At 51.2% G+C, this 26,827-nt stretch overlaps 2 protein-coding genes across 4 annotated transcripts in view; both read right to left on the bottom strand.

Moving 5' to 3' along the window:
• Positions 1-12,772, bottom strand: part of XRN2 (5'-3' exoribonuclease 2) — a 32,621-nt gene extending 19,849 nt beyond the window's left edge. Inside the window, exons 1-16 of one of the 2 annotated variants that reach the window (XM_058837001.1) lie at positions 12,636-12,772; positions 8,070-8,197; positions 7,883-7,994; positions 7,490-7,601; positions 6,688-6,746; positions 6,520-6,609; positions 5,422-5,494; positions 5,269-5,319; positions 4,950-5,107; positions 4,490-4,564; positions 4,269-4,402; positions 4,125-4,182; positions 3,930-4,037; positions 3,251-3,295; positions 2,830-2,961; positions 1,729-1,847 (exon numbers count right to left, since the gene is read on the bottom strand). In XM_058837001.1, the coding sequence (XP_058692984.1) occupies positions 1,729-1,847; positions 2,830-2,961; positions 3,251-3,295; positions 3,930-4,037; positions 4,125-4,182; positions 4,269-4,402; positions 4,490-4,564; positions 4,950-5,107; positions 5,269-5,319; positions 5,422-5,494; positions 6,520-6,609; positions 6,688-6,746; positions 7,490-7,601; positions 7,883-7,994; positions 8,070-8,197; positions 12,636-12,710 (1,529 nt within the window). In that variant the 5' untranslated portion in view covers positions 12,711-12,772. Of the gene's footprint in view, positions 1-1,728; positions 1,848-2,829; positions 2,962-3,250; positions 3,296-3,929; positions 4,038-4,124; positions 4,183-4,268; positions 4,403-4,489; positions 4,565-4,949; positions 5,108-5,268; positions 5,320-5,421; positions 5,495-6,519; positions 6,747-7,489; positions 7,602-7,882; positions 7,995-8,069; positions 8,198-12,635 lie in introns of both variants that reach the window. The other variant, XM_058837000.1, reaches the window with a different exon arrangement.
• Positions 12,773-16,350: 3,578 nt separating this feature from the next.
• The window catches only part of KIZ (kizuna centrosomal protein), a 28,025-nt gene continuing 17,548 nt past the window's right edge, over positions 16,351-26,827 (bottom strand). For both annotated transcript variants that reach the window (XM_058837002.1, XM_058837003.1), the window contains 3 exons: positions 24,045-24,141; positions 18,032-18,075; positions 16,351-16,596 (listed from right to left, as the gene is read on the bottom strand). In XM_058837002.1, coding sequence (XP_058692985.1) covers positions 16,493-16,596; positions 18,032-18,075; positions 24,045-24,141 — 245 coding nt within the window. In that variant the 3' untranslated portion in view covers positions 16,351-16,492. The remainder of the gene's footprint in view (positions 16,597-18,031; positions 18,076-24,044; positions 24,142-26,827) is intronic.

Raw genomic sequence — 26,827 nt, forward strand, 5'->3', positions numbered from 1 at the left:
CTACCCCAAATGCAAAGGCAAGCAAACACTTGGTCCTGACAGACCAGGATTTTCGGTCTCTCAGGCCAGAGGGGGACGTTGGGGGCACAGGAGCCACCTCAGCCACAGTCCCTCCGTCCTTCACACAGCTCCCCCTCATGTCTGGCCACAGATGGGGCAGGGAAAACAAACCCTGGCTCCTCTTTCACACACGGGCAGCTGCACCCTTCAGCTCGGCTGGATCACGTCAGCAAAGACCCAAACTGCTCAAACCACACCATGCCTTAATCATGATTTCTTCTCTTACACAGAATTTTATCCCAAACCACTCCAAGAAGTCTCCTTAAGCTGACACTGGTCAGAGTCTGCCAGAGCCCTAAATCCTGTGTATGGAGCTCTAGGAGAGAGCCACCATCCACTCATGATTCCTTGCAGGATGCACAACCCTTGCCTCGAGACAGTTGCTCAGGACACTTCCTAAACCCTTCCAAGATGATTCACGCTGATGAGCAGGCAGAGAAGCCAAGAGATGCTTTCAAGTTTTCCAGAAAAGCAGGTGAGCAAGGACAGAGCTCCTGGCACTGAAGGCTTGAGGGATGGAGTCAAGAACATCTGCAGGCTCTGGCAGACAGACACTTGCATAAATTCAAAACACTTTTCTGTGAGATAAAACCCATCTGTAGCCGACTGCAACCATTTGTTCTGGTTTCAGAGTCATTCTAAATACAGCATATATTTTCACAAACAGCGTGGTTGTATCTAGGACATCAATGCGGTTCTTTATATTTACAGTGGCAAACACAGAGTTAATTTCCACTCAGAAAAGAACATGAAAAAATATTCTGAGCTACAAAAGCTTAAAAAACTGTGGTTGAATGTAGCACATCCTTTTCCTTGGCAATACCAACCCTGTCAGAACCACTGCTGCTCGTGAATCACCACAGTTCATTCATACTGTTCAAGCTTCTTTTAGCAGCTCTGCTAACCCTCGGGTGGAAATCAGATGGAATCATTTATCCATAAAATTTATAATTTTATACAAAAATTCTGCTTGCCCAATTAAAAAAAAAATAAGCCAGTTCATTGAGATATAGACACACAGGATAGAAAATAAGAATGAGAGCAAGAATTGTGATATTGGAGGAGCTGAGGGGCCAACAAATACATTGTGATGACTGTGACCAGAACTCCACAGGGAAAGAACCCTGAGTGTTTTCCCACTCCACAGCAAACGAACCCCTGTGGCTGCACTTCTCAGAACAGCTGCTGTGAGGACCTTCACCCTCGACTCCAACACTGAAACCCTTGGGCAGCGCAGGCTCCCTGGTGGCGAATTCCCAGAAAATTCCTGTCTCAGCCATGCCAGGCTCAGCCTTCCCGAGCCAGTGCAAGAAGGCAGAGGTGGAGGAGCCCAGGAGCAGGCAGGGCTCCGGGCTGCCAGGCTGCAGGAGCAGTGGCATTCCGCTCACATAAGCAGGGCATGTCTCGCCAAGCCGGTCTCAGAGGGAGCGCTGCCTTGCAGGCTGCAAACCTGCACGCATACTAATCTGGATACTTAGCTTGAGCAGCCAGAGCTCACCCAGCTCACTGGAATTTACTGGATATCCTCACCCTCCACATTAATTACCGCTGGATAAAAAGATCACAGAAAAGCATCCGAAGGCAGCGCTGCACTGAGCTAAATGGCATTAATTAGGCTGCATCTATCTCGGCAATTTGCTAACAAAGTGCCACAAAAAATGGATTCACCTGATATTATCCTCTGGCTCAGGTTCACTGTCACTGTCCTCAGCTTTCCGCTTAATTCCTCCTCCCAGGGACGGGCTGCCATCAGGAGTCAGGCTGGTGTTCGGAGACGCTGCCGTTGTCTAGGGTCAGAATTATTACAGATAAATAGGGGAAGGGAGGGAAGAGGAGGATTTATTAGGCTTTTAAAATTGAAGTTAAAATTAACAGCTCTGTGATAATCACAGGCCTTCTCTTCAGCTCCAAAAAAACTCCAGGCAAAAGCTGCACAAGCTGTGACCCATCCAAGGCAAGGGGCGAAAGGGAAAACCTCGTCCCTGTTAAAAGGTGGGCACTGATGCACAGAGGCAGAGGTGGCACTGGCTTTGAGAAAGAACAGGATGCAATCAACAACACAGCATGAATTGATTCAAAAGCACCATTCTGGATATATTCCAGCTCTGGAACATCACTGCAGCTGCTGTTACAACTTCCTTTTGTGGCACTAGTGAAAGAAAGGTGCTTCCAGCTCAGAACTGCCAGAAATACTCTGAGTTCTTTCACAGCTGGTCTCTTAAACTCCTCTCAAATTTATCTGTTTTAATATTAGAGCCTAAAAGAAATGTCTCCTGTTCCATAAAGAAACTGATTTTTGTAACTCAGGGGAAAAAAAAAAAGTTTTGACATTAAAAGTGAAGAGCAACAGAAATTATACCTTGAAAAAGCACGTTGTATTTAGACTTCAGAGACAGAACAGATGAAAAAAACTTTTAATTTGTTCGCTGTGTTTGGGCAAAGATTTATACCCAGAAAGAAAATATTTGTCATAATTGTTATTTAAAGCTAACAGGTCTTCTAACAGAGCACTGATTTCCAGTTTTCCCTCACTAACACCTTGCCCAAAACCTCATCCAAGTTTCTCCCTTCCCCAGGGAAAAGCATCATTCCAAGCAGAAACGAAGAAGACAATCCAAGCAGGCTTAGAAAAACCAGCTATTAAAAGCCACTTCCTTGAATAATAATGTTTGAGGCATCAGCTTTTCAGGAAAACTGGAGGAGGCAGAGAAGAAGGTGCCTGGAGTAGCAGGGGCTGGGATTGTTTCCTTCCTCTGAACATCTACTCACAGAGTTCTGCCTGTCGTGCATCCTCATCTCAAAGGCAGCTTGTCGAGGGTTACAGATTGCCTGAGGGCTGGATCGATTTCCCAGGGCTTGAGGGGAAAACTGGCCACCAGGAATAAAGGAAGGCTGATCCCTCTGCAAGATAAACACAGGAGGCTGCTCAAAGAGCTGTGTGATCTCCCCAGCACGGGATGGTGCTCTCTCACAGTTTCCAGGTTAACATTGAATGAACAGAGGCACATTTTCCAAATACTGAATAGAAAAAAAAAAAAAATCAGCCCCATTTAATTTTTTTTAACTTTGAAACACACAGGCCAGCAAACACCACGATTACACCTGCAGTTCCCAAACTAAAGAAATCCCAAAACTAAAGCAGACATTTAAATTCTTGCTAGTTTCTTCACTGAGTAAGGAATTCACTTACCTTCAGTCTCTTCCTTTTCTCCTTTTGCCGTCTTTTGAAGTTATCCTAAATGAAGAACAAAGGGAAATAAAGTCAGTCAAGGACACAGATTCCTTGGCAAATGGTTTCATTATAATCCTCAACTGACTGTGCCACAAGGTTTTTAGGGAATGTCCTGAGACAGGGGTCAATCCTTGTGCCTGTAAACCCAACAGAAATGGGATGGAATTTTCTACCCTACCCTGAAAATCTATGGGGGAAAAACCCAAAACTCAAAGCCCCAGAACTTTGGTAATGATTTAAATGATCTGCTAAATTTAGCTGCAGCCTTATTCGGGGGTGACAACAGTGTCAAAGCACACAGACCCCTCACCTGAACTGCACAGCTGCCCAAAACAAATGTCAGAGAGACATTACAGTCTTAGAAAAAGGAAAACTATTTTTATTGTTAGGAAGGGTATTTCTCATTCTGTTACTCCTGGGCCAACTGTAGATTTGAATAGCAAAGTGGCACTTCCAGGAAAATAAACTCAGCTGGAAGCACAAGGTTCTTCTTTTGAGCCTGGAAGAATTCCCCAGAGTTCGTAACAAAGAAAATAAAAATTTGGGGTTTTTTTCTTATTCTCTTAAAGGAGTGTCTCTGGCTAAAAGTGATTAAAACCAAACTCCAAGAATGTCAGGAGAACAACAAAAAAATTACATCGTCATCTTTCCTCTTTTTGAAAATACTGTCTTCGACTTCCCCGACAGCCAGCATGATCATCTGGACCCGCTGCAGGTTCACAAAGCCACTTTCAGTCAGGTAGCCCTGCAGGTCAGAGAAGAAGAGAGTTGAAAGCAAGCCCGTTCTGTGGGAAAGCCCCAGCATTTTGAAAGGAAAAGGGAAAACTCTCACCCCAGTTTTGTGCACCACGTTTTTATAGATGTTAACCAAGCGATCGATTGCTCCCTCCCTAAACACAGACCACAGGGTGAGACTCCTGGGAGTGAAAAGCACAGGAGCTGTTCTTGCAGGAAGAGAAAATGGATTCTCATCTACCTGATCTCCAGAGATGGCAGATGGGGGAGGAAGTCATTCCCCACAAAGAAGCACATGAAGACCCAGTCATCGACACTCCTTTCAAAATCAAAAGTGAAAGGCAGGCTGGCCATGGTGAGCTCTCTCTCCAGGTACTGCAATACACACACAGGCAAAGGGAGCTCAGAGAGCAGTGCACTGGCTTTGGATGGTATTTGCAGCCAGCAGCTGCTGCAGCTCACCTCTCGCAGGACACACAGGCGGATGAAGATGAACTCCTGCTCCGAGACCGGCAGCGTGTCGGCAAACTGATCGTGCTGAAAGCAGAGGGGGCTCCCATCAGGTCCAAGGGCATCCAGAGCCTCCCCAGCCCCACCTGCAGGGTTTGCTTCAGGAGGAGTTGAGAGAGACCCAAGCACAGGCTCCCCAGCCCTCGTGCCAAGCCTGTATTTGCTGCTTTGCACACCTCTTCAGTTACCGGGTGTTTGCGCTCACCCAGCAGGACAAACCCCAAACAACAAAACACAAGTGTGGATATCAGGTTTGGCATGACACTTCTGTATTTTTACTTCCAAGGGGAAAGCTTGGTATTCCCAGCAACAATTTACATCATGCCTCAGCTACAACCAACAGCAAAATCAATCTGAGAACCTCCTTATACACCACAGATTAAAAAAATCCTAGAAATAGCGAAATTCTTACCTTTCCTTGTTTCTCTCTGGGCAGACCTTGGCAATCCTTAACCTCATGCCCCATCTGGTTACAGAGAGCACATGGCTTGGGTTTGTTTGGTTTGAACTCTTCCCTAATGATGGTGAAGTTTGGTTCGTGTGTAGCTAAGCCAAGCATGATCAGATCAGCTACCAAGCAAGGGAGAAGAATAAAATGTGAGTAAGGATAAACATCATCAAGTTTTGGGTTGTTTTTCCTTAAAAAATAAATGTTGAGAAGCAGAGTGGACTCTGTCTCAAGCAAGATGTTGATGTGATTGCCCAGGAAGCACAAGCAAGAGAGAACTCACCGTCAGCCCCACACAGACAGTGGTGAGTGTTTGGGTCGTGGTTTGGCTGAGCTGCACAAAAGAAAATTACATTTTGTTAAAGTTATGCAAAATAAATTATTACTGAGCATATCCTAACCTAAAACAAAATGTCCACATGAATTGGAATTTTACCTCTTTGTCTCCTGATGTAATCCATGATTTTATGCTCCCCTTCACCAGGAGCACTGGCATCTGACAAAATTACCTGAAAAACATTCAAATCATGGCAACAATTAATGCTGCCACAGGAAAAATCCCAGTAACTCATATATGGAACACAGCATCTGACTTATGAACACTTGAAATTCTAATTTGTGGCTCGAGCTAAATATGGTGATTTAAGATGAAATTATTTACAAACAAGGAGCAAGGGAAGAAACCTTCACTCTCCTCTACCAGTTGCAGGCCGAAGCTGTCACGGATTCAAATTCCACCGAAACGATCACGTCGCGTTGGACGTGTCCTGATAAATTATCAGGGCAATGGAACAGGCACTGGAGATTCAGCTCATTGATGCACTGAAACATGATCCCATCACCCCCTCCTCACCCCGAGGAGAATTAGTGTTTATTAAACCCCTGTCTGATGGGGGGAATCGAGCAGAGCCAACTGCCCTCTAATTAGAGCACTTGAACAGCCAGCTCGTGGCACAGAGCACCAGCAGCTGCATTTCCTGCATGCACTGCCCCTGGTGTGCTGCAAGCACAGGGCTGGCAGCTGCATTTCCTGCATGCACTGCCCCTGGTGTGCAGCAAGCACAGGGCTGGCACACACACAGGGCTGGCCAGGGGCTGGGCAAGGCCCAGGCACAGTCTGCAAGCCCAGAAAAGCAGGAAAGCTGACACCTGCCATCTTCACTGCCTGCCCTTAGAGCAGCAGGGGAAACGCAGGCGGCTGAGAGAGCAATTAGAAAAAGAATCAAAATGTGCAAAAGATACAGATGTATCTTCACACTTTCCCCAAAAGCAGAAAAATTATTCCTGAAGCCCTGTCTCCCAATAGGTGGAATTGTGGCTTCCAGCAGCAAACCTGCTGCTAGCCCTGCAAGGAAATGACAAAAAATGGAGCTGGGAGATGGAGCCATCGGCATGGAACCGATCTCAGGATGTGTCTGACGTGCAGGTGGCCTCTGCTAACAGTCAGGCCAAGAGCCAAATCTGTTCAATTTCTACTCCTCAACTGCCCAAACACCTCCTCCATCCCCCTGGAGTGTGAGAGTGGGAAACTCACCGTCAGGTTCTTCCAGCCCGGGTCGCTGTTCAAGCGGTCAGCGATGTAATAGCGGAGGCATTTAGCAAGATTGTCCATAAACTCAGTTCCCTGCAAAGGGTTGGAAGGAAAGGAATTAAACCAAGGTTCAGCCCCTACAATTGCTGGGTTCAGAGCCAGGCCACTCACCGGGGTGATACAGTTGCTGTCAAACCTCTCCTTCACCTCCTCTGGAGGCAGAAAGCCACCTGGAGGGACAGAAACAGAGAGCAGAGTTACACCCAGATGGACCAGTGCCAACATTTCTGCAGGGAAAAACCCCAACAGCTCCCCTGGGAATAATTAACTCCCTGAAACCAACTGATTTCATAAATTTCCCACAAAACCAAACCAACTCTTGCCACTGTATTATCTCCATCCTACAGGTGTTACCACATCTACAAACACTGTTACTTCAGCAAGGTGATTTCAAAGCCCAGCCAGCAGCAACACCCTCCCCTCTCACTCCAGCTGGGTCACCACCACCCTCAAAGTTGCTCTGACTTTTGTTTCCTCGCTGAATTTGGAGTTTCCACTGTCAAGTAACTCCCCTTGCTGGCAGTTCATTATCTCCTTGCAGGAGTATTTCCATCTGATCCCTGCTTTTAAGCCTCAATCCTCCTTTCATCAAGCCCTACAAACGTGTACTTCCTTCCAGAAGGGTTTTGGTTGTTTCTCACTGCATCTATCCCTGCTCTTCTGTTCAATTTATTTTCAAAAGGAATTAAGAGCACTCAGCACAAACTCATTTCAGGCAGCAGACTGAAGAAGAAAAGATGACATTTTGTTTTGTCTCAGTTCTTAACTTTGGAAAACACAGACCCAAGCTTTCCCCAGGTTTGTTCTGCCCTTCTCCCAGCAACGCACACACAGCCCTTCTCTCTGAGCCTCACAGAGGTGAGCAAACAAGGGGATTCTCATGGAAAAACCTCCCCTGAGGCCGCTGCCCTACCTTTGGCCAGAATTTCTTGTCGGATTTTTTGCTTCTCCTCAGCAGCTTCCATGCCCTCCTTGGAGGCTCTGAATCTCCTGGAGCGCTGTTGATTCATTTTGGCACGTGGAGCCTAAAAGAAGTCCAGGAGGGCTGGGGTCACTTTTTGCATCCAGACAATCTCTCCTGTCCTGAGAGCTGCTTTGTGTCACAAGTCACTGCCAGGAGCTGATCTCTCACCAGACCTGCTGCTGGGCAGGTGGGATGGAGCAGCCTGTGCCAGGGGAAGGTGTCCCTGCCCAGGTGGGAGCAGGCCACCTTTAAGGTCCCTTCCAGCACAAAGCACTGGGTGATTCTGCGTCCTGAGGGGAGGTGAGGATTCTCCAGCAGGAAACCCCACGTGTCCCTACTCACCACTCCATCTATGGCCATGTAAAGGAGCCTCCTCGGCCTCACAATGTTGAAGATCCTGTCGATATACTCAAAAATCGCCACCATCATCTCATCCTCGTTTTTGGGCGCCGGCCTGAAACGCAGAGCATTCCATTTAATGCCTGAAACGCTGCCAGCAAAGAGATGTGTGACCTGCAAAGAGCCTTACTTGTCCTCTGGGTGTGTGCAGGGGTGAATGATGCCGTTCATGTCCAGGTAGAGGTTGTCGAACTCCACCTCGTTGGGGTTGGGCTTGCTGGTGTCAATGGGCACCTTGACACCGTTGCACTCCTTGGCCTGGGGAAGCACAGGGGACAAGGGTGTCAGCACTAATTACTGGCAGCTATTAATGCACAGACTCAGGAAAGCCTGCTGTGGTTCGAGTGGCAGCAGAGGAAAAAGAGAGCAGTAAGCACCCACATTACCTGCAACTGCACTTCTCACTGCTAAACAGCACTTCCTTCCAGAGCTGTTTTTAACCAGAAAACACGATGGTGGCTTATGGCAGAGTTATTTATTTCTGCTGACAAGAGAAGTTCCCACATCTCATATTATTTCTTCATCCTAAACCACCTAGAGCCACCTTTGTGCCTGGACTGCTCCAGCAGTGGATTCTTCATCATCCTCCACAAGCACGGCCACTTCTGTTTCCTCACCATAATTGCAGGTCTGTTTTGCTTGGGCCTTTGTTGCTGTTGGGTTTGTGGTTTGGTTCTGTGGTTAGTTTGGCCAAAAGGCAATTAGCAGCACTGGTTCTCCCTTCCACCAGCCACAGGCGGAACTCACACGGATTAAACCCCAAGAGCACGGAAGAGTCAGCAGCTGAGCAAGGGAAAACCTGGTGATTGTCAGAGGAATTCTGGCTGGAATGGGTTATAACACACCCAGAGGTGGAACAAATTGTGCTCCTGAACAGCTGGGCATAAAGCCAAGTTTAGAAGTGAATGGAATGGTCTGAGGTAAAGGCTGCGGTCACAGGATTGCCTGGGATGGGGGAAAACCGGGATAGCGCTGCCTCTCCCATCACATGGAGCTCCAAGCCCTCCCCTGAACTCCTGTCTGCAGACTGCCTGTACCCACTGAGCGAGCTCCCCACATCTCTGAGGGGGATTCAGAGGGAAAGAAAACCCAAAACTTACAGCTCACACCACCAGCTTTGGACAACTTTCCTCTTTAAAGCAGCAGCAGGACTGGCTGGCTTCTTACCCCCAAAATGGAACCCTCTGAAGTCTTGATTTGGTAATTACAGCCCCAAAATGGAACCCTCTGAAGTCCTGATTTGGCATTTACGTTTGGCACAGTTATCCTGACAGAGGCCACCCCCAGGCACTGTCTGCTCTCCAGACACACCCTCAAATGTCAGCAGAAACAAAGTGTGGGTGCAAGCACTGGGCTACCCCCCTGAATTCTCCCTGATGCCAGCCACCCTCTGTCCCGAGCTAAATGGGATTGAGAAGGAATCCCAGCTCTGTGAGGCAGAAGAGGAGCCCCCCTTGGCAGACCCAGCGGGGCTCTCGTGCAGCAGCCGTGTGGAAGGAAGGCTGGAGTATCAGGAAGCGATATCTCTCGTGATACAACTAAACTGCTCACTCCTCATCTACGGCCTCTTTTGAAGCCATTGAAAACAGACCTTCAAACATGATACTTTAGCTGCAGCTTTATTAATTCCTAGCCATTTGATTAAGAATATTCTCTCCTGGATTTTTTATTATCTTCAAGATCTTCCTCTCATTCTTCCTGCTCAGCTTAAGAAGGAGATTATTTCTTTTTCTTAAATCTGATTAATCTAGCAAGGTAAGAGAACAAGGATCAACTTTTCAATATTTCAAAGAGACAAGCTACTGGGAGATACAAAATTTCTGATTAGAGAGATTTACAGCAATCCTAAAACACACACGGAGCTGATTACATCGTGAGAGAAGCTTAAATTCATCGACAGTAAGACAAACTACAGCTTCTCCCTGCTGTCCTAAGTCCACTCTCAGATTTATGGCCAGATTTGAATATAAAAAAATGTTAATGAATATGATCTATCCATGTGCTGTCCTGGCTGTAATTGCAACATGCTCTTGAGTTGGAAGAAGGCAACGTGGATGAGGACAGCAGGAGCTGACACTTCACTTACAGCAAATCCAGCTCAAGGAATTTGTTGTGTCTTTCCACTTATTTTAATAAAGAACTTCAGCTGGTACAAGCTCAGTTATTAAAGACTGAAAAGGGGGACACAATCAGAAAAAACTAGGGCTACAAAAACCTTGGTTTTGCCAAAATGTGAGAGCAGCTTTGATCACACAGAGATCAATCTAAACATTTACAAATGTGCTGAGAAAGGCAAACCTGCTCTTGAAGAGAACTGTCCCAAAGTGTTACAGATGTAATTGCTGTTTAAATTGTGGCTGCTTTTCAATGACAGCTCTTCAAGGGTTATCTTAAAGGGAACCTAAACTGAGGTTCCCAGAGCCTCAGGACAGGTCACATCCAGGAGTTCGGTGCAGACACTGGAAGAGCCAGTGCTGCTGGAGCTCAGCATTAAGGGAAATTGTTAAGCCCACCGCCCCCCTTTTTTTCTATAAAAATTCCCAGACAGTTTCTTGGATCTTAATTATCCCCCACTAAAAACCCACTTCTCGCAGCTACGAGTAAAGCAAACCTCCCACCTGGCTGAGAGGGCCTGAAGTCCCAGCTGTAACCAAAGCACAGCAGCAGCTCCCACTTTCAAGGGAGCCTGCCTGAAGGTGGAACACAGAAAGCCCTGGAGAAGCAGCGCTGCAGGGTGTGCTGCAGGCAGGGCAGACATGCAGACACACATGGAAGCGCTCAGCCCCCTGTCCCTCGGCTCCTCTGCTGTGCTCCCACCCTGCAGCCCCTTCCAGGGGCTCCCCAAGCTGAGCACAGCTCGGCAGGAGCAGCAGCACAGACCCCAGCACGCTCCCCAAGGTGAGCACAGCTCGGGAGGAGCAGCACAGACCCCAGCACGCTCCCCAAGCTGAGCACAGCCCAGCAGGAGCAGCAGCACAGACCCCAGCACAGACCCCAGCACAGACCCCAGCACGCTCCCCAAGGTGAGCACAGCTCGGCAGGAGCAGGAGCAGCAGCACAGACCCCAGCACGCTCCCCAAGCTGAGCACAGCTCGGCAGGAGCAGCAGCACAGACCCCAGCACGCTCCCCAAGGTGAGCACAGCCCGGCAGGAGGAGCACAGACCCCAGCACGCTCCCCAAGCTGAGCACAGCTCGGCAGGAGCAGCAGCACAGACCCCAGCACGCTCCCCAAGCTGAGCACAGCTCGGCAGGAGCAGGAGCAGCAGCACAGACCCCAGCACGCTCCCCAAGCTGAGCACAGCTCAGGAGCAGCACAGACCCCAGCACAGACCCCAGCACAGACCCCAGCACGCTCCCCAAGCTGAGCACAGCTCGGCAGGAGCAGCAGCACAGACCCCCGCACGCTCCCTGAGCCCTCTGAACCTGCGAGAGGGAAGGGAGAACGCAGCCAGCACAGGCCAGCAGAAGAGAACGTGAATTATTTGGACAAACCGAGGGGAGAAGCAGCTCGGGGAGCAAGAACTGCAGGGTTTGCCTCCTCGGGAAGGTTCGAGTTCGGCCTGAGGAGAGAACCTGCCACGCTCAGGGCACAGTAAATCCCCCAGCTCGAAGCTTGCTGCTGAAAGGAGAGCCCACATGGTCCCTGCACCCTCCCGTGTGTCCCCCGGGATGGCACAACAACACCCCCGTGCCCCCAGGGAGGAATCAGCCCAAAAAACCCAAATAAACATCACTTCAGCACTGCCGGGAAAGGAACATCAGCGAGGAGCCCTGTGCCAGAGCCTTCGCTGAAACCTCCTGCTGCCGGAGCCACGGAGAGCCAGACTTACAGAATGCCTTTGGAACAAACAGCTCCCTGCTCGGGGAGCTCATCCTGACCCGGGAGCCACCGGGAAGGGACAAACCCCGCCGGAGTTCATCCTGAGCTGGGAGCCACCGGCACCGGGACAAACCCTGCCGGAGTTCTGGGAGCCACCGGCACCGGGACAAACCCTGCCGGAGTTCTGGGAGCCACCGGCACCGGGCCAAACCCCGGCGGAGCTCTGGGAGCCACCGGCACCGGGACAAACCCCGGCGGGGCCGCTCCCGCCGAGCAGCGCAAGCACAGGCTGGGTGTGAGCGCTGCCCTGCTCCCAGCGAGCCTGCCCGCGGCTCCGGGCCCGCAGAGAGCCAGCTGTGAACAGCGGGGAGTGTGACAAACACCGGAGACACAGCAGCGAGCGGGCACTGCCGCTGTCCCCGCTGCGGGCGGCAGCCGGGGCCGTGCGGGGGCCCCGGGGCTCCAGCGGCCCGGCCGGAGAAGGGCAGGGGAGAGGAGAGGCCCCATTCCCACCCCGCCGCCCATTCCCACCCCATTCCCACCCTTCCTCCCATTCCCGGCCCTCCACGTGCCCGTTCCCTCCGGGAGCGCTCCGCCGCACCGATCCGGCCGCTGGCAGAACTTCCCCCGCCCCGCCGCCGCTCCCACCGGCATGGAGAGCCCGGGAAAAGCCCCCAAAACCCCTCGAGCCTCCCCAGATCCTAATCAACACCCCAAACAAAGCCAGACAAAGCCCCAGCCCAGCCACCCCGCCCGCCTCGGAAAGGCCCCGGGGCGGCCCTCGGGGGCACGGCGGGCTCTCGGCACCGCTGCGGCCCCGCCGAGCCCCGCGGCGGCCGGCAGCGGGCCGCTGCAGTGCCGGGCGGCCGGCTCACCTTCTCCTCGATGCAGTTGACGATGATGGAGGGGTACTTGCGGCTGAGCCAGCGGAAGAAGGCCGGGACCCCCATGGCGGGCGCGGGACGGGCCGCGGCGAGCGGCACCGGCGGCACTTCCGGGGTCGGGGGGCGGCGCGGGGCACGCCGGGAAGGGCGGCGGGCGGGGGCGGGCGGTCACGTGGGGCGCGCGAGCGTGGCGCCGCCGCCGCCATCTTGGGTGCGGGCTGAGGGCGCAGCGATGGCGGCCTGAGGGGAAGAGGGGGCTGTGAGGGGTGTGAGGGGATGACTCCCCTAAAGCGAGTCCGGACAGCTCCTGGGGCACGAAAGGGACACTCAGAGGGGCAAAGCAAAGCCTGAGGGCACAAAAAAGGATATCCAGGAGGAAAAGCGAAGCTGAGGGACGGCTGACTCCTGAGACAGCCCAGCTGCCGCCCTCACACTCAGCCGAGACACAAAAGTGTTGCTTGTGATCTTCCCTTCAAAAACAGCCTGAACGAGCAGTGTAGCAGGAGAATCGCCCTCCCTAAGCACCCTGTTTAAAAGCAAGCGTGAGGTGCTGCTGTGGGGTGCTTTAGGCTGTGCATCCACGGCAGTGTTTCCCAACAAGTCAATAATTAAGAGTGACGTGGGTTATTTATTCTAGTGCTGCACGAGCTGCGTGCTCGGTGTTTTCCCTAAATGCAGCACAACCAGCCAGACTTCCAACACCATTATTTATACTCAGAAATCCAGAGCTGGCAATTTACCAAGCACAGCCCCTCATTTAGGATTGATCAGAACTTTCCACATGAAAGTACGGCCAACTCTCCCACATGCTCAGGGGGAGGCCCTGCACCTCTTTTTGACCTATGGGTGTGAATTTTAGTGTTACAACGAACACGGTTCTGCTGTAGGGCACACGGAATTTGGGTGTTTTGCCAGGTTAGGAAGGTACACGTAGGGCATCAACATCTGGATTTGCTACACCCTTAAAGCCCGTTAGTTCCAGGGTGTCCTTGAGGAAGGGGTGCACTAATTAGGTCACTGTGTGAAAGTATACAAAGATCTTACACTAAAGAACATCCTGACTTCAGGCAATTTTGACTGGTCCCGCGTTTGGCAACAGCTGGAGCGATTCAGGGCACGGCTGCCCTGTGCCCTCCGAGGGGACGCTTCCAGTGGGGAAGGGCTCGGTGTGATTCGTGAGAGCGGCACAAGGCACAGAGCCCCGTCCCCTCGCTCTGCCCGCGGCATAAGCAAATACTGTTAATTTATGGCCGTCTGACGGCGCCAAAATGGAATTAAACAGCCGGGAATTAAACGGGATTAACACGAGGTGGGTTTTGCTCTGCCGTGTCCCGTCGCCACACACCGGCTCCCTTAGCAGGGCAGCCGCGGGGCCGGGGCTGGGGAGCAGTTATTTAACAAAAATAACAGAATCTCAGCGGTGCTTGTGGAGTCAATGCCGCCCGTTTGGGGAGCGGAGGGGAGCCATGGTACCTGGCTAATTCTCTGTAGAACAAATTAACCCAATATTGCGTCTCTCATTATTCTTATCCTCACTTGGCTGTTGTTAAGCCGTTTTCTGTTGTCGTTCCTCTCCATAAAATCTGTGACTTGAATAAATTTCCCCTGCAACTTTGTAGTGGCGCCACACCTGTGGTATCAGCCGAAGATTGTCCTTTATCTGTTCCTTACAAAACATTCCCTGATTGAAGCTTCCTATTGTAGTGCTTCTCCTCCCGGAATTTTGTAGGGAGCACGGCAGCTTAGCGCGAGCGTTTTGTTTGTATTGATGAGCAATCAGTTGTTTTTCTGATAATGCCGAAGAAAACAGAAGGCTGGCTGAGGCAAATGAAACGCAATCGTCTTATCTCATAATTACTTGGGTAAAAAAATTAATACTGCAGCAGACAGTGCCTTGAAAAGTTGTTCTGAGCAGCACCAGCAGCTGTGCTGGGCCGTGAGCCCGGCTCTCACCTGGCAGCTGTACATCCAGGAGCCCATGGCAGGAGCAGGGCAGCTTCCCGCTCGGGCCCTTTCCTCGGATGAGCGGCGTGCCGATGGCAATCTGCTGGAGCTGCACTGACTGCAGTCCCCCTGTCCGTCAGCGTCACCTGCCACCAGCGCCGGGCCGCCGGCGTGACAGCTGTGAAGGAGCGGGGGGAAGTTGAGTGGCAGGACGTTTTGCATCTAATGAGTCTGTGCACAATAAGAGTATCCTAAATAATGCTCCGGAGGAAGCCGGCTATCGCTGCGACGCCGAGAGGCAGAGATTGCCTGCGCGCGGCTCCACAGCCATCTGTCAGCTGTCACGGGCCGTGTCATGCAGCAGACAGAAAGTGGGCTGACACCAGCAGCCCAGAGTCACTCAGGAGGAGCTCAGAGCTGCAAACACTGCGCCGCTCAGACAGCGTTCCTCGGCAGCCTTGCTGCATGTTTCCAGTGGGGCTGCTCCTCCTCTCCATGCACCTCCCAGGCTTTGAGCAGTGTGCCAACCCCACAGCACAGGGCTTCCTCTGCAGGCAACAGTCCCGGAGCACACAGGGAATCAGTGTGGTAAAAAGGACACTAAAGCCCTGAGTAAAGTCCGGCTTCAGTCACAGAATCACAGAATTACTGGGCTGGAAGAGACTTTCAAGACCATCGAGTCCAACCCATGCCCTAACACTGCGTCAACTAAACAATGGCTCTGAGTGCCAGATCCAGTCTTTTTTTTTTAACACACCCAGGGATGGTGACTCCACCACCTCCCCAGGCAGACCATTCCAGCACTTTATCACTCTTTCCATAAAAAGTTTTTTACTAATATCCAACCTCCATTTCCCTTGACGCAGCTTAAGACTGTGTCCTCTCACTCTGTCAGGTGCTGCAGTCCTTTAGTCGAGCCCAGCAATCTCCCAGGGTGTCAGCCCTGGTCACAGACTCACGCAGCTCCATGCTTGGTGCAGCAGATTTCCCACTTCCCAGAACATTCCAGGCTGCACCCTCACTGCTGGCAGACGGAAACCCACAGGGGGTGGCTGTGCCAGTGGCTCCTGCTCAGTTCTGAGCGAGCCTTCTGCAAGTCATTGTGTCATTTTGTGCTGTTGAGCTCTCGGCCCACACGTTCCTCTTATTGAACTGAATGTTGTTCCCATTTCCAGCTGGGTTTTGAGGGATGGGGTGCAGGGATTGGCGGCCGTGTTGGGAGACGTGGGGCTGCTGCACAGCACAGCTTAATTGGGGTGCTGCTTTCTGCTTTTGAACTTGTCATCATTTATGAACAGCTTTAACGTGTCCCCTGGTTTCTCCCTCCCAAAGAAAATCTCATCTTTAATGAACTTAATTTTAGATAAAAGAAATGAAAAGAGGAAAATTAAAAATGCATGAAGCTCCTGGAGTCATCCAATTACTTGATGTCCACACAGCAACGCCAGCACAGATTTCACAAAGCAAGGAAAAGCGGGAAAGCACTGGGGCTCACCACATGTAAATGCTGCTCTGTTCCAAAATGTGCTGAATTACAAATGGACATTTTATGCATTTCTTCTTCTTGATCTGTTGCAGAAGAAGATAAAGATCAAACATGCCAGCCCGCCCCAGCAGTGCCTGTCTGCATACCCACAATGCTTGTCTGCTTCTTCCCAAAGCCCGTGTAGCGCTGCAGTCCCGGTGCTGGGAGGGGACTGTCACACAGCAGGGTCCCTGTCAGAGCAGGAAAACACTGCAGGTCACAGCGAGCACACAGACAATGGATAAACTCTTTATGTTTATTTGGTATCTAAATTTTCTTTGCCAATAAAGTGACGAGCAGCGCTTCGGCCCGCGGCACACTCACTGTGTAAAAGAAAATACAGTTTGTTCCTTCCCTCCCAGAAGCCAGCAGGAGAATCTCAGTCATAGAAGTCATCGAAGTCGTCTGAATCTGCGCTGCGGGGCTGTGGGCGCAGAGCAGCCTCGAGCTCAGAGCTGCTGTCGTCAGATTCGCCCCAGAACGCTGCGGGTGAGGAGACAGAGAGCAGAGGTGTAAAACCTTTCCCGTGGCCGTGCTGTTTGTCACAGCTGTGAGCAGGGGACCCGTCCCGAGGGCTGGAGCTGGGAGCCGCAGCCCCAGGTGCGCGTGTCCGGCGCGGTGTCCGGCAGCGGAGCGGCTGTGCCGGACAGCGGCCTCATTCAGCGCTCCCACTCCATTGTGCCGCAAGGTAGCCGGGCAGAACATTTCCACTCCAAGCAATTTACTTGACCAGCTGCTGCCTGAATCACAGCTTTGTCTCTTCTCTTCCCCTTCCTCCCCACTACTTGACCCTGCGCTGAAGTCACCAGCGGGCCATGACATCACCGAGTTGGCACAAAAACGGCAATGATGTCACAAGTGACAAATCAGCGCTTTGAGACCAGATCAGAGCCGGGCAGGCCTGATCTCGGTGGAGCACATGGCTTCAGCCTCAGGCTCTGGGAATCAGCAAACCCTTTCACCGACAGCAGCGGGACCCCACGGCAGCTCAGAGAGCTGACAGATTTCTGGAGATGTGAATTCTTTTGACCCATGGATAGGACAGGGCGGGAAGCGTAGCACATGAAGTCAGGGCCACAGTGGCTGACAGAGCCGTGCTCTCTGTTGCCACCAAACCCAGAGGCCCAGGGCTCGGCCAGCGGGAGGAGGAAGGCTGTCACGCTCACACAGACACTGTGGCTCGTGTTTGAGGCACTTTGGTGCCTCTGACGGCACCAGCTCCACGAACACCTTATCTACAAATGCAGCAGCTGCATCTTTCATCCTCCATCCCCGGCCCCCTGGGCCGCGGGGCTGCGCTCTGCTGGGAACATCAGAGCCGGCTGAACGGCTCCGAGACAGAAAAGGGGCCGGGGACGCCAGAGCCTTTCAAGTGCCACCAAAGCAGCCGTCCTTGATGGCACCAGTAGCTCAGTTCAATGGCACACCTCTGAAAGCGGGCTGTTCCGGACTGCCAGTGCCCGCAGCACGGCTCCAGGCAGCCCTGGCAGGGGGAACGGGGGAACTGGAACGTGTGGGCAGCAAAAACACGCAGGGCCCAGACACCAAATCAGAACAAAATCAGCCTGGCCACAGACAAAACCATCCAGCTGCAGCCACCCACGTCCCAGGGCACAGGGAAGACCAAGGAAGCCACAGGCTTCTCTTTCTCCTTCAGGTTCCCTCCACCTGCTGTTCACTGGTGTTTGAATAAACCCTGCAAGGATCCCACCACCCGCCCCACAAACACCTCCTCCTCCTCTCCACCCGGGGTCTGTCCTCCTCAGCTCCCTGCTGGCTCCCCCAGGGGACAGGGAAACTCCATGCTTCCCCTTCTCCATACTTTATACAGCTCATAATATTGTTCTGGGAGGGCTTCTATGGTATAAATCTAACTAGAAAGACTTTAATTTTTGTTAGCGTAACATTCGTTTCTTACCTTTGGATTTTATGGCAGTTACTCTCTCCCTCCGCAGTTCAGTCCTGTAAAACATTTCCAACAATCAGCACAAGGTCTCCAATTAAAAAAGCAACAACCCAGTCACTTCTGTAACTATTTTTTTGTTTTTTCCAAATAACTGTTTAATCACAGACTTCTCCACCTGAAACGTGGGGAAATTCACGTGCAGGAGGGACACTGGTGCAGCTGTTCCTGGAGTCATTCCCCGCTAACAGCACTGATTTACACCGGCACTGAGCTGGGGTACACAGGAGCAGGGCCCTGCCGAGCTGCTGCCGCCCTTCAGAGCACGCAAAGCAGGGAAAGACAAAATCCAAACAAGACCAAATCCCCCCCGGTGCTGCTCCCTGCACTTCCTCCCCGTGCTCTCCTCCGCTCCCGGCGCTGTCCCCAGCCACAAGGCAATGCACAGCCTCTGCTGCCTTTGATCTACCTTGATGTGTGTGCAGCCCCAGCCTCCTCTGCTAAATGGCTGCTCTTGTGTCTGGAGCATCACAGGCCCTTTTGAATCGCTCAAACAAGCTGGAATCATTTTGATCTTTTGTGTGCAGCTCCTGCATTGTGTTGGGGCTGGGGAATAATCACACGGGGGCAAACACGGGGGAGAATTAACTGTTACAGCAGCGGTCCTGCAAGAAGCTCCAAAAATAAAGCTTCAGCTGATTTTAACAAGGAAGATCAAATAGGAGATATTTGGGGACATCACTGGGCCAACCAGTGAAATATAAGCCAATGTCAAGGTGCAGTTTGAAGCTGTGGCCTCAGTCACAACAGTGACTCTCTGAAATGTCTGTGGTTTGCTGTGTTTCATTTAAAAATGTGGCAGCCCATACACAAGTGCTTAAAGTGGGGAGCTGCAAGTATTCCACAATTGTGGAGGCATTTGTGAAGGAGACCAAAGAAAAGCAGGGATGGTTCCTTGCTTGCATTATCCTCGGTATTCAGTCAGAATTTGGGATTGCAGCTGGAAAGCCACGTGTAAAGTTTCACACATTGCAGCTACCAGTGGTGCAGCCACTTTCCTTTTAACCCAGAGAAAGCTCCCACTGTTTAAATCTCGTTTTCTCTCCAAAGGCTCCTGCTTTGTGGACAAAAATTCCCAGAGAATATTAAACACAGCCCAGGTTCCACCGAGGTGCCAATCCAAGGCAGAAATGCCACTACCAAGTGACAGCTCTAGCAGAGTACTAATGGTGGGGCAACTCACTGTTACCTCATTCAGTAAAAAACTTTAACCTCTTGGGCTTCAAAGGTGCCTCCAACATTCCTTTAGTGCGCCATCCCACTGCCTTTCCCTTTTATTCCAAGCAAAACTCCACACTGCCTCATGCTCTCATTTCTTCAAAGGCTTTCACTTGACAGGATACCCAGAGAGGATCTGAAGCCGGAGCCTCTGGGCTGCTCCTGCTGAACACTCCGACCTCCTGCTCCCTTTGGCCACATCTCCTGGTCTTCAGCCCTTCCCAGGAGGTGCTCCAAGCATCCCAGGCTCAGCCCACAAAAATGTGCTCAAGGGGCTGCACTGTTTTCCCCAGGGTGTGGAGCAGGAGACCACTTGCTGCTGAGCTGCAGCTGCTGAGGTTCCTCCTGCAGATGCCGGCACAGGAACCATTTCAAGTAACTGAGGAGGAGATCAGGGGCAGCAGCCACCGCTCCCCCTGGGCCACATCCCGGCCTGCTGCTGGGTGGGGAGCGTGGGGCTCCTGGGATTTGCAGTTGGCTTCTCACAAAAGCCATTTTACAACTGAGTCTGTCAGTTCTGTCCCACTTCCCTCCGTGGTTCAACCCCACAACAATCACCAGCAGGTCAGTGCTTTGGGTCCGGTGCTGAGGATCACACCGGTGCTGAGGACTGCCTCAGCTCCAGGGCTTGGTCCTCCAGATCCAGCTGAAGGATCCATGGAGAAAGGACCACCATGGCTGCAGGAACATCTGGAGACCTTCCCACTGCCACCCCAGCTTCCCACAATGAAAGGTGAAAGCTGGCAGGAGAACAGGGATGTTTGTGTTCTTCCAAACACCATCCATTCCCTGGGATTCATCTTCCTACACCATCTAACCCACCGGCAGGCTGGCAGAAAGGCTTGGAGAGCTGTGAGCACAGGGAAATGCCGGGCAGATACAGAAAATGGAGCAGGGACATGGGAAAAGCCAAAGGGGGACCTGCAGCTCCCCTGGCCCAAGCCTGGGCAGTGCTGCAGGGGCTGAATTTTGGGGTGAGCTGTGCAGAGCTGGGAGATGCAGCAGCACCGCGGTGTCGTGCAGCAGCTGCGCTCACCCGACACACAATGGGCACAGACCTCCACCGAGACATTTTCGGGCTACAAATGGAGCCAGGCCGGTTCCAGCGCCTCCACTAATCCCCCATCGTGACCCTCCGATATCCATTTACACATTTGCTTCTTCCCTAAAATAATTCCAAACTGAACCCAGGCTCTGACAAAGACAAAACCCAAACCGGTTTCACTTCAAAGAGCCTTTTAATCTCTCCGTTTCTCTGATGAAACGGGCTTTTTGTATTGAAGATGCTGCAAGAGTAAGGAATGAAAAAGCTCCAAGAAAATATTCTTTCCCCTATAAAGAAAATTAATATTAAGAGGAAAATGCCAGGACAACAAGAGCCAAGTTAATCGAGGGGGCTTGCTGGAAAACAGCAGAAAACGTTTACTGTGGCCTGAGGGGCTTCTTGCTAAAGCACCTGTTGAACTTCTACATTTTAGTGTCGAGCAAAAAAAGACACCCAGAAAAGTTGGAAAATCCTAAATGCCAAGGGATTTTCCCACCCTGGAAAACCGAGTACCTACAGTACATATTCTGCACAGTGTCACATAGGCAGAATAAACTCAAAAGTCCATTCATCCTGCCAGAGCTGGAGTAATAACACTGAATTTCAGTAATCACACTGCGAGTAGGACAACCCTTATTTTGGGACACAAAGATTTCTATCGAGCTGCGTCTAAGACCGGTCTCTGTTTGGATTCACCACGCTGGAGAAAAGAACCCCCAGTGACACAAAGATGCATCACAGCGCTGCGAGGAAGCTGCGCAGGAGAGCAGGGGCAGTGCCAAAAAATCCACTGTTCCCTGTCTGCTGGGCCGGCAGATGTTGGTGCCTCTCCCCACAAACCTGCCGGGGCACCGCCGCCCCAACAGCGCTGCTTCTGCCGCAGCTGGGCGAGCAGGCAAAGGGAACAAAGCTCACACAAACAGCTGGAGCAGCACAGAATCCTCCTGGAATTCTCGGCCAGCTTCTCACGGAAGCCATCTGAGGACTGGGAGTGCATCGGGGGGGTAAATCCGTCGGACCCTGCCTTGTTTCTGGGTGCGCCCCCCAGGAATCCAGACCGACGCCGTGGCGCTTTCCCCGGATTTCCACGGGAAACGCGTTTGTGTGTCCTGGGCACTGCCAGCCCCAAAGCCCAGCGCTGTCTCCTCGGAGCACAGCGGAGATTTTGGCGTCGGCTCGGGAAGGGGGAGCGGGGGACGCGCAGAGCCCGAGTGCCCCCCGATGGCCAAAGCCAGCGGGCCCGGGGACGATTAAGAGATGAATTCGACTCTGCCAACTTCTATTTGCATGTCACTACAGCTGTGTCGGGCAACAGGGCTGAAAGGCAGCCTTCAGAGACCCCCCCCGGAGTCCTTCCCGAGGATTAATTAAAGTTTAAAATACTTTACACCGTGTTGGTGTCCTGACAAATCCAAAGCGGGCTTTGGTTCTCAGCTGATAACGCACCTTTAATCTCCAGATTATTTGGAAACGAGACGGCGCAAACAAGTCAAAGAAAAATAAAACGCCTGCATCCGAAATGGGGGATTCCCAGAAAGCGAGTGACCTCCACTGGCTGCATCCATCGCTACAGCCCCCCGGAATGCCACACACATCGCTGCCCACCCGCCTGCGCCCGCCGGCAGCCTCAGCCCTGACTTCTGCTACCTCCACCCCCCAGGACCGTGCCGTTTAACGCCCTCCCGCCCGCTGCAGCACCCCGACACCCCACCCAAAGGTGCGCCTCCCTGCACGGGAATATTCCCCCGGGAAAGCCACGGAGCCGGGGAAAAGCGGTTTTCTTGCTGGAGGTAGAGCAGGCGGCGTTTGCGGGAGAAGAGGAAGCTCTGGCATGCACCGCCAAACAAAAGGGAACAAGTGGTCTTTACTCGGAGAGCAGCTTCCTATTAAGACTCACTCCGTCGTACATTATGCCTTTCATCCCCACTCAACCACAAAATGATTTTGCTGTAGGAAATACAATGGCAGAAAAAGATTTACATTGAAAGAATCTTTAATAATAAACTGTTGCAGATCTGCCTACTTCCCCATGATTTATAATACAATAAACATCGGATTCTATTAAGTCTCATGCACTGAAGACACGCACTGAAAACCCGAGTATGAAAGCCCTCAATTCTTCCCTTCTCCAGGCCCATAATAGTGAAACGAGCATGGATAAATGTGCTAAGAGTATCTCTTTGCATCTTTTATAGCTTGTGTGTATCAATCTGTAAAGCTTATTAAGAAAGTCATTGCTATGCAAAGCAGCACCCAATCTCTTTCTCTTGCTTTTCAACAGCGCGCAGTGTTTAGCCAATAGGGCCGGGCCCCGGCCCCTCATTCCGCATTCATAACATGCAACATTTGCACAATGTGTATCTCAAAGGCTGCTGAATAGAAAGCCTTAATACTCATGTAAACAACTGCAAACCAATTACTTAATGAATCAGGCCCACACATAATGAGGTGCCAGACAAAGAGCTATAAATGCATTTTTGCGCCCGAGCCTCCGCTTTAAAGTAAAATCCCTCAGCTGTAGTTTGGGCTTAACTGGCACATGATAATTATTGTCTGGGGGACATCAGAGGAGCCACGGTTTTTATTCCGGTCCGGCGGGGTCCGCGCCGAGGTCACTCATCAGCTCAGTGACAAAACGCGGCAAAGGAGAATTTATAAAGTGCCACGGCCGAGCTCGCAGGGATGTTTATTCTCAAGTAGTGGGTTTGAGACCACTTGTGAAAGCAATAAAGCCCGAGGAGTGGCTGCCGGGAGCAGAGCTGCCGCAAACAGCTCTGCCTCTTCCTCCTGGCCGCGCCGCGCTCCGGGCAGCCCAGCCCCGCTCCCAAACCCCGCCGTGGCTCTCGGCCGCTCACAAAAACCAACCCTCGCACGCACTCACACGTTTGGCACCCTGGCTTTTTAAAGCAGCATCACCGCCTGCCCCTGCACAAAGCTGCTGAGCACCCAGACAGAGGCCTGCAATTACAGACCACAGGGAATTGTTTCAAGTCTATTACAAATCGAAATTGGAGAAAAAGAAAAAATAAGGGCAAAAAAAAAAAAATGCACAGCACCTAACCGAGGCAGAAGTGGCTGTGGCCACAACCGGCCAGCAGTGCAGCAGTGTTTAGCTAGGACAGTTTTTATTTTAAATAAAAAATAGGTAATTTTAAATTACACATTTTATTCGACCGCAGTGATCCTGTAAGTAAGTCCTCAGGGCCCTGTCCTGCTCTTCCAGCTGTCCCAGGCTTCAGGGAAGGGCTAAAATGTACCATTTCAAAAACTCATCTACAGGAACACCCCTGCATCTCACAGCACAAGGCAGGATAACTTGGCTCACCATTCTCAAAGTTCCAGAAAATATGAAAAGAGAAAACAATTCAACCCAAGATGGTAAGAATTAATCCCCCACAGCAGCAGGGACGCCAGTCATCGATGCTGGCTTACAGCTCCTATTTAATGTGCTCAAATTATAGAAATTCTGTGCAATTGCAGAATCAGAACTGGCCTCACCCACAGCAGCCCAAAAATCCGTGGATCAGGAGGATTAAAAGCAAGGAGGAGCTCATGTCCTGAGGTATGAGTTCAGAAGCTGCAGCGCTCAATTAAGAAACAGCAACCTTAACCCCGGTCCAAGCACAAAAGTAAATCAGGGGAGCTCCAGCCCTTTTCTGCCAGGCTTCCTCCCTCCTGGAACCGTTCCCAGTGTCACAGCCTCACCTGGAGAGGGGAGGAGCGCTTCCATCCAACGAGGAGCTGCTGTCCCAATGCCCCAGGCTGTCGCTTCCTTCGGGCCTGGCGTGGCCGCGATCCCCACCTGCGCAGGAAAAACAGGGACTCTCAACTTCCCAAGCTGCCACTTGCGTTAAGCAGAGTGGTTATTTTTGTTCTCCTTCCCCTTAAATGTAGATTATTTTGGAATGTTACAGTTCTGTCAGTATTACTTGATACCTCTGTGTTTTCAACCATTCTCTTGAATTAGACAAAAATTAATAAATTCTATAGAAATCGAATTAAACACATATCTTGAGATTTTTATGACTTAAACAGCCAAACACCCAACTATTTCAAAACCTTTTATCCCCACTTTCCTTTCTCCTCTTTCCCCCTGCTCTGTGGATCTCATTTCTATTCTGCAAAGATTGATTTAAAAAAAAAAAAAAGAAGAAGCAAATGGATTCATTCACTGGAGTCAGACAATTGCTCATCTTTGTATTCATTTCCAAAGCAGACGATGCTCAAGCAGAAATCCCACTTTAAAAGGCTGCTTCACATATATATATATATATATTTTTATATGTATGTTTTTATCTACAGCTCTGAAACCATGACCAAGCCCTGCTGTCAGCACTGTCCCAAGCCAGGACAGTTCAGTATTTCTGTCCACACTGGATTCTGCACTTCCTAACTGGCTGTGCACATTCCCAGTCCCTTCTGCACTCGGACTGCAGCGGCAAAAATCCTGCTTGCTCTCACACTTCCAGCAAACAGGTGCCAGAGCCTGCCCAGGAGGAGAGGGAAATCAAGAATGAGAGGCAAAAAAGAGAAAGGGGGTAAAAAAAAATAATTACCCCCCTTTCCCACGATGTATCCCAGCTCATGGCATTGCCTCTCCCAAAAGCAGCGCTCAGAGCTGCTGCTGCCTCTGCCTAAAGAAGGATGAAGAATCTCCACCCAGAATTCCCAACTCCAGGAATCCTCCCTGTGAGGTCTTTCAGGAGCTCAAGTGCCCAACACGAGCTGCTGGATGGCATCATCCACACTGACCCAGGCGCAGTGTCCAGCCTGGCGCTGGCCCGAGGAACCTCCTCCGTCCCAGACGCATCACACCATACCAAACACAGCAAAATATCAAAATATAAAATATCAAAAAACATCAAACACAGCTGAGTGAGACTCATCAAACGCCTTGATTGGTGCACTGTGAGCAGCACCTCGGAATCCTCAAGGAGGGACACGTGGCTGTGGGAAAAGTGGTGGCAGGATTGTTGGCTTGTTCCAGGTGGCCAGGATCCAGCTTGTGCTCCTTCATGTTCCCAAATAATACACAAAGAAGGGCTGATTTTGATTTCGTAATGGGGCTCTTCCTCCCTACTCCTACAGGAGATTTTAGACCTGGAGAGCAGCTGGGGGTGACATCCCCCAGCTCTGTAAAGCAGAGCCCAAGGAGTGGAGCAGCTTCGCCATTTTTATTCAAATCCTCTACAGCCTTAACGCCTGCTCAAATCAAAGACAAGTGAAGGGGAGAGAGAGAATCTGGTTTTGTTAAAGATTTAACAAACCTGCCCCTTCAATAAAATCAGCAATTTCCTACTCATAAATGAGACTCTTAAACAGTCATCCAGCAAAACAAGAAATAATGGGTTTTATCCTTCTTAATCTCACATTATTCGCCTACCTCAGGAACAGCCAAAGAGCCGAACAATTTCTTTGACGCGTCTTCCCCGATAAAAAGCAAAGCACCCACGGAGGAGCTGAGGAGGAGCCGTGCTCCCCCTCTGTATCCTCACATAACCTGGTGCCACAGGGCCAGCCGTGCACCATCCCTTTAAAGGATGAGAGGCATTAAAGAACCAATGCAAATACTTCTGGAGTATTCCCAGATACTCAAGGAAATCAATGTCTTGGTTCTCTTTTTTATGTAAAACAAGAAAAATTCACCAAAACTCCAGAAGCATTCCCAAAGTGCCATCCTAAAGACTGCATCCACACAGTGATGTCCATCAAACCCCAAAGCCCCAAAAGGCTCCTGGTGTTTCAAACCAACACTTTAAAAATGCGGCATCTACTGAAATAAAAAAAACAAAACAACCCAAATTTGTATCCTTTAAGCTCAGTAAAAGTCATACAGCAAAACAGTCATGTACAGATGGCTGTCAAATTCCAATTCATCTAAACCCCTGAAAACAAGTTGTGTGAGCCCAAAAGCCAACACACACACAAGAGATGTGGGTTCTATTTTGGGCCCATAATGACTCCAGAGCCCCGGGGCCACAGCAAATGGCGATGATAAAAGGGAGCAGAGCAGCTGCCTGGCAGGGAGAGGAGGGGAGGCCAACAAGGAGCCTGCAGAAGATCACGGGCTGAAGATGAATCGTGTCTGAAAGGAGCAGCTTGGCTTTCAAGTGAGGTGTGAGAAGCCTCACTCCTGGAGACAGAGGAACAGCAGAGACAGCTCCCTGGCAAGGGATGGGCTGGAACCAGAGTCGCTGGGTTTGGCTGAGGAGCCTCTTGGCATCTGTACACACAGGAGGTGTTAGCACTTGCACCTCTGAGAGCCAGGAGAGGCCGGCAAGTGTCAGTGATGGCACTGCCCCGGAGGGAGCCACTGTTCCCAGGAGGCACAGAGGGGGCTCCTGCCCGGCACAGGCACGGCTCCTGCCCGGCTCCTGCCTGGCACAGGCACAGGCACAGCTCCTGCCTGCCACAGGGACAGCTCCTGCCCGGCTGGGATCTGCCCAGGCTGACTCTAGGGCTCCCCAGTCCATTACTGATGGAAAGAG

Source organism: Poecile atricapillus, chromosome 3 (assembly GCF_030490865.1).
Source record: "Poecile atricapillus isolate bPoeAtr1 chromosome 3, bPoeAtr1.hap1, whole genome shotgun sequence".
NCBI classification, from domain to species: Eukaryota; Metazoa; Chordata; class Aves; order Passeriformes; family Paridae; genus Poecile; species Poecile atricapillus.